Source organism: Hirundo rustica, unplaced genomic scaffold (genome assembly GCF_015227805.2).
Source record: "Hirundo rustica isolate bHirRus1 unplaced genomic scaffold, bHirRus1.pri.v3 scaffold_140_arrow_ctg1, whole genome shotgun sequence".
Lineage (NCBI taxonomy): Eukaryota > Metazoa > Chordata > Aves > Passeriformes > Hirundinidae > Hirundo > Hirundo rustica.
Genome location: NW_026690225.1, coordinates 18,708 through 24,291, shown reverse-complemented (window position 1 = coordinate 24,291; position 5,584 = coordinate 18,708). Strand labels below are relative to the sequence as shown.

Genomic DNA, 5,584 nt, shown 5'->3' with positions numbered 1-5,584 from the left:
TGCCCTCCTGGCTGCAAATCTGTGCAGAGCCTCTGGGAATTCCCTGAATGTCCCACGGGGAAGTGCAGAGATGCCAGAGCTGAGGAAATGCTGTGGGTTTGCCAAGGGAGCCGTGAGTGTCCTTGGCAGAAAGGGGTGCTGAGCCCTTGCTGAGAGACCTTTGGAGAGGCTGAGACATTCAGGGATCTCTCTGCTCTGGGCAGGGTCTGGTTTATTCCAGGGTGACACGGGAGTGTGATTGTGCTCTGATTGCAGCCAAAGCTGCAAACCCAGGGCAGCTGAGAACAAGCCCATCCAGGCCCTCACCTTCCCTGAGCCACAGGGAATCCTTTGCCTCTCACATATCTCAGTGGCAAACTCTGAGTGCAGCAGAAATGCTGGGGATTTCTGGCCTCAGAGAACCAGGAATGACGTGTGGGTAGAAAAAAGTCCCTACACCTCCTCCCTGGCATCCATGTCCTTTGGACTTTGGAGTGCAGATGCTAACAAGCCTGTCTGCATTAGGAGTGATGCCCCTGACAAATCCTGAAGATCCAGCCTTGTCCCTCTGCCACATGGCCACAAACCCAGGGCAGCAGGGCAGGGATGGCTCCTGGAGAGCCCCCACGCACAGGCCTGGCTGCTCCTGGCACACTCAGACAGCACAACTGGAGCTCAGGCAGGGACCTGGGTGAAGGTTTTTCCAGAGCAGGAACAAGGGTGGGAGAGTCACAGTCACAGTCTACAGGGAATGGCCCAGGTTTGGCTCAAAGCAGCCTCTGCTGACTTGTCACTGTCCTTTACCCATGAACAGGTCCCCATGTGCAGCCACAGCAAATGTCCAACAGCAGCAGCTCCATCAGCCACTTCCTCCTGCTGGCACTGGCAGACACGTGGCAGCTGCAGCTCCTGCACTTCTGCCTCTTCCTGGGCATCTCCCTGGCTGCCCTCCTGGGCAGCGGCCTCATCATCAGCGCCGCAGCCTGCGGCCACCACCTGCACACGCCCATGTTCTTCTTCCTGCTCAACCTGGCCCTCACTGACCTGGGCTCCATCTGCACCACTGTCCCCAAAGCCATGCACAATTCCCTCTGGGACACCAGGACCATCTCCTATGCAGAATGTGCTACACAGGTATTTCTGATTTTCTTCTTTTTTGGAGCAGAGTATTCCCTCCTGACCATCATGAGCTATGACAGCTACGTGTCCATCTGCAAAGCCCTGCACTACGGGACCCTCCTGGGCAGCAGAGCTTGTGCCCACACGGCAGCAGCTGCCTGGGCCAGTGCCTTTCTCTATTCACTGCTGCACACGGCCAATACATTTTCCCTGCTTGTTCTGTGAAATCCCCCAGATCCTCAAGCTCTCCTGCTCACACTCCTACCTCAGGGAACTTGGGCTCATTGCTGTTAGTGCCTGTTTAGGACTCAGTTGTTTTGTGTTCATTGTTTTCTCCTACGTGCAGTTCTTCAGGGCTGTGCTGAGGATCCCCTCTGAGCAGGGACAGCACAAAGCCTTTTCCACCTGCCTCCCTCACCTGGCCGTGCTCTCCCTGTTCCTCAGCACTGCAGCATTTGCTCACCTGAAGCCTCCCTCCATCAACTCCCCATCCCTGGATCTGACAGTGTCAATTCTGTACTCTGTGGTGCCTCCAGCCCTGAACCCCCTCATCTACAGCCTGAGGAACCAGGAGATCAAGGCTGCAGTCTGGAGACTGATGACTGGATGGTGTCAGGGACATGAAACTGCTGGCCAATTTCTGAAAATCACTTTTAATAAAAGCAATCTTTGATAGTTCCTGTTGGTTTCATTTTGGAGGCTCTTTTCCTTGTTTTACTTTTTTAATATTGTCCACAAAGAAAGGGAATTTCTTTTGCCATTTCTCATTTTGTTTCTCTCCACCTTCCCTGTGGCCACAAACTCCATCAATGAGGGGCTGCACTCCTGGTGGCTTTAAATGAACTCAAGGATCTCTGTCATGGTGTCACGATCTGCTCGTACAAGCGGGGGTCGTGATGGTTCGTTTACTGATCTCAGAGTGCAAAACACAACACAGAGGGGATTTCAGCATTAAAACAAATGCACCCTTTATTGATTGACCATAGCAAATGCCATAGAGGGATTAAGAGTGAGAGAAGGAGATAGAGAAGGAGATAGAGAAAGAGATAGAGGAAAGGGGGGATATAGCTACCAAACGTGGAGACGGAGTCCTCGTGGTCCAGTCGATGGGTCCACCTGTCACGTCGGGGAGAGTCTCTCTCTCAAAATCTCTGGTTAACTCAGGGGTTTTTATTATAGTCCTCAATCACGGGGGGGAACAGGTAAATCTATTGAAGCCATCGAGGGGGGAGCAGGTAGTCCATGTTCTTAGCAGTAAACGGGAGCCATTGTCTTCTTGGTCCAACGATCACGCCTCCAGGCAAACATCTCGCTTCAGTTAAGTCAGCCCCCATCCCCTGAATTAGGGTTGCAGGGGTCTCATGTCTCAGTCCTTGAGAGGGGCTTTATATAGGGGTCTCAATCTCAGTCCTTGGAAGGGGGTTTTGATCTCTGTCTGTCACGGTGGTTGCAAAGCAGATGAAGGATTTTCTGTGGGGGACCACCAAAGTTACCCCAGAAAGTTCCCTTGGCCAAGAGGTGGGGAAATTCATAGGCTATTGTCATGAAGCAGGGACCGTGAAGCAGATGTAATCTTCAGGTACAGAACTACCATTACACTGCTCAAAGCCCGTGTACCGTGGCATGGTGACACAGGAAAATGCACCCGCAGATGATTGGCAAGCATCCACCTCGAGCAGGCCAGAACTGCAGTGGGGTCCTCAGGATCCTTATGACGATCGTGAGGCAAATGAGGGGAACTTCAGGCAGACTCTTACATCACCCCGTGACTCACGATTGTCTTCAAGAGATCTTCTTCAGCAGGGTTCTGTAGTGGCGTTGCGAAGTCTTCAGGACTCGTCAACGTTGGTAGTATATCTCGAGAAACAGAGGTAGTATGTAGAGAGGGAGAGGGAGAAAAAGAAGTAAAAGGAAAAGTAGGAAAGGAAAAGGAAACAGTAATATTAATTCAGATTATCAAACAAATCACAATTAATCAAAACAATAATAACAATCAGTAGTAATTAAAATCATTTTTTTCATAACAAATCACAAAAATCAAAGGTAATTTTCACAAGATTACAAAAGGAAATAATTTCAAAATATACATTCAAATTTTATAATCGCCTTGTGTCAATAGTCTTGGGGATGTCCATAGGGGAGAGGATATCTGCCAGGTTATGAGCATTAATTATGGACGTCAACCGTGTTAACCGTTTCATCATTCTCCAGTTCATAATGAATAAGATTGCTGAGAAAAGAAAACCAATTAGAACTAAAATCAAAAGGACAATGATGGGATGACACAATTTGTTCAAGGCACTTGTGGCAGTAGGTGACCAACCAAAAAGAGTATCCCACCACCTGTGCTCAACATCTTTTCTTACCCTTTCTATAACACGATGTATTTCTTTCACATTATGATGAACAGTTATCAGGGTTTTCTGCCCATCTTTCTTGATCTTTTCCAAAATTTCTATTAAGTCCTGGTGAAGCAACAATTGCTTTACCAAAGTAAGGTTCATTCCAATGGGAGTAGGTGATAGTTTGTGAATCAATGTATAATTCGATTGCAAAAGGTAATGAGAAGTAACTGGAGCTTTATAAGAGAAATCACATCCTGTAATCTTAGTAAAATTGCAAGCACAGAAATTTGAATGATTTTTAGTGTCTACTACTATGTTTTCTACAAATACCATATCACAAATAGTTCTAAAGCATGCACAACCATTACCTATATATATAAGGACTGTTCCAGGGGCCTCGTTGGGATGAATTTCAAAATGACAGATATTTTGCTCTGTATCCAAACAAATATCTTGAGCTATAACTGCATTACTTTCACAGATAAACCCTTGTTGTTCTCGGACAATACAGGATTCTAAGTTAACAGTTTGCCATTTCTCACCAATTTGACGGGCCCATTCCCTATGCTCGGAAGGATAGAGAATAGCTCCATCATAATTCAATCCTAATGCAATGATAGGGAATATCAAATGTACTGAAGCATTACTTGTGGTTAATACAAAAGCGGTAGCCGTGTTTGTAAGGGGGTTGTAAGTAAAATTTACTAAGTCCACCAGGATTGGAATTCTCTTTCGAAGTCAGTGGCATTGTCCCAAATTATTTTCCGAATTTCAGTAGGAAAAGTGCCTTCTTCACCTTCTCTTATAATAGAGGCAGCAACTGACTGCATCCACAGTTGAGCCTGGGTACAGCTGAGGGCCAAAGAAACATTGTTTTGTGTAGCTTTTACATTTACCTTTTCCCAATTTGGTAATATGTTTGATAACAACCACTGATGTGTTCCCAAAGCCAATAAGGACAACTGCAGTGGTTGTTGTAATTTAGTCAAATCTCTAGTTGTGGCAGCCAATTTATTCATTAATAGTATTTAGAATTTCCAATCCTGTTCCCATAACACCAGTTATGTCTCTTAACGTCTGGGGCTAAGCATAACCAGTGGTTGGGTTGGAGTGGTGGAGGTATGAGCTGTAGTAGACTGGGCTGTGATATTTATTTTAAACTTGAAAGAAAGCCCTTCAGTATTTTTGATCCAAAGACAAACTACTTCTACGGTTTGTGGCAGTGTGAAATTGTTCCAACAGTCCTGTATGCTTGGATGCGTGCAGACCTCTTTGTCCGAACACTGATTGAGATTGCTTTACTATAGGTGGTTCCATTAATCATTCGGCACCCTATACTAATTTTTTCCCCACTATCCCTGGAAGCTGCCAGGTTTTTTGGTTTTCCCATTCCTGCCTAGTGTATATATCTGATTTTCATGCATAACAAGAGTTGACAGGTTTAAATTTTCCACATTTCCCATGGATCCGGTACAGTGAACAAAAGCTTGGGACCAAGGCCATTCTGAAAAATTCTGGCCATTGGGTTGTGCTAGGATACAGAAAAGTATCGCTAGTCTTATCATGGTTCAGATGATCTTTAATGTCCCTCGGAGTTCTCCTGTGAAAAGCAAACACAACAAGATCTGCCACTAAGAGGCAGAAAATTAGAATGATGGAATTGTCCAGCATGTAATTTTTCTGATGCTCTTTCCCTAGGGCATCAAAGACTATACATGCATAATTATTCAGAGGGATTTTCAGCACTAGGGGTACTGCCCCTACAGTAAGGAGGTCCACCAGAGCAGGTTGTCCAGGGTCATGTGCAGGATGCTTAGGATCATCAGGTCCCTGTGGTGAGGGAATTATGCTTGGAGGTGTAGGGCAAAAAGCAGTGATTTTGTGGCACCCACTTACCACCCATTTATCATTCACACCTTTCACAGCTTCTTCAGTTATTGAGAAGATGTTACAGTAATGTTCAATCTGAGCATACCACTTTCTTACTGAGGCCCCCTGGACCACCCCATCAGGTGGGGGGATCCCAGTAGTGATTGTTTTAATAACTTCAAAAGGGCCTCTCAAGACAACTGGTTGTTGTTGTCCAACCTTCTCCACTTCTTTGAGAGCTAAGCTAACCACAAACAATCCTTTTTCCCAGG

General features: G+C 46.1%; 1 protein-coding gene across 1 annotated transcript; it reads left to right on the top strand.

The window, feature by feature from the left end:
* The first annotated feature begins 326 nt into the window (after nt 1-326).
* LOC120747663 (olfactory receptor 14I1-like) lies at nt 327-5,192 on the top strand. The gene is made up of 4 exons (XM_040053687.2): nt 327-414; nt 794-1,113; nt 1,445-1,684; nt 5,142-5,192. The coding sequence occupies exons 1-4, from the start codon at nt 375-377 to the stop codon at nt 5,190-5,192; spliced, it is 651 nt and encodes a 216-aa protein (XP_039909621.2). The 5' UTR covers nt 327-374.
* Nucleotides 5,193-5,584: the final 392 nt, after the last annotated feature.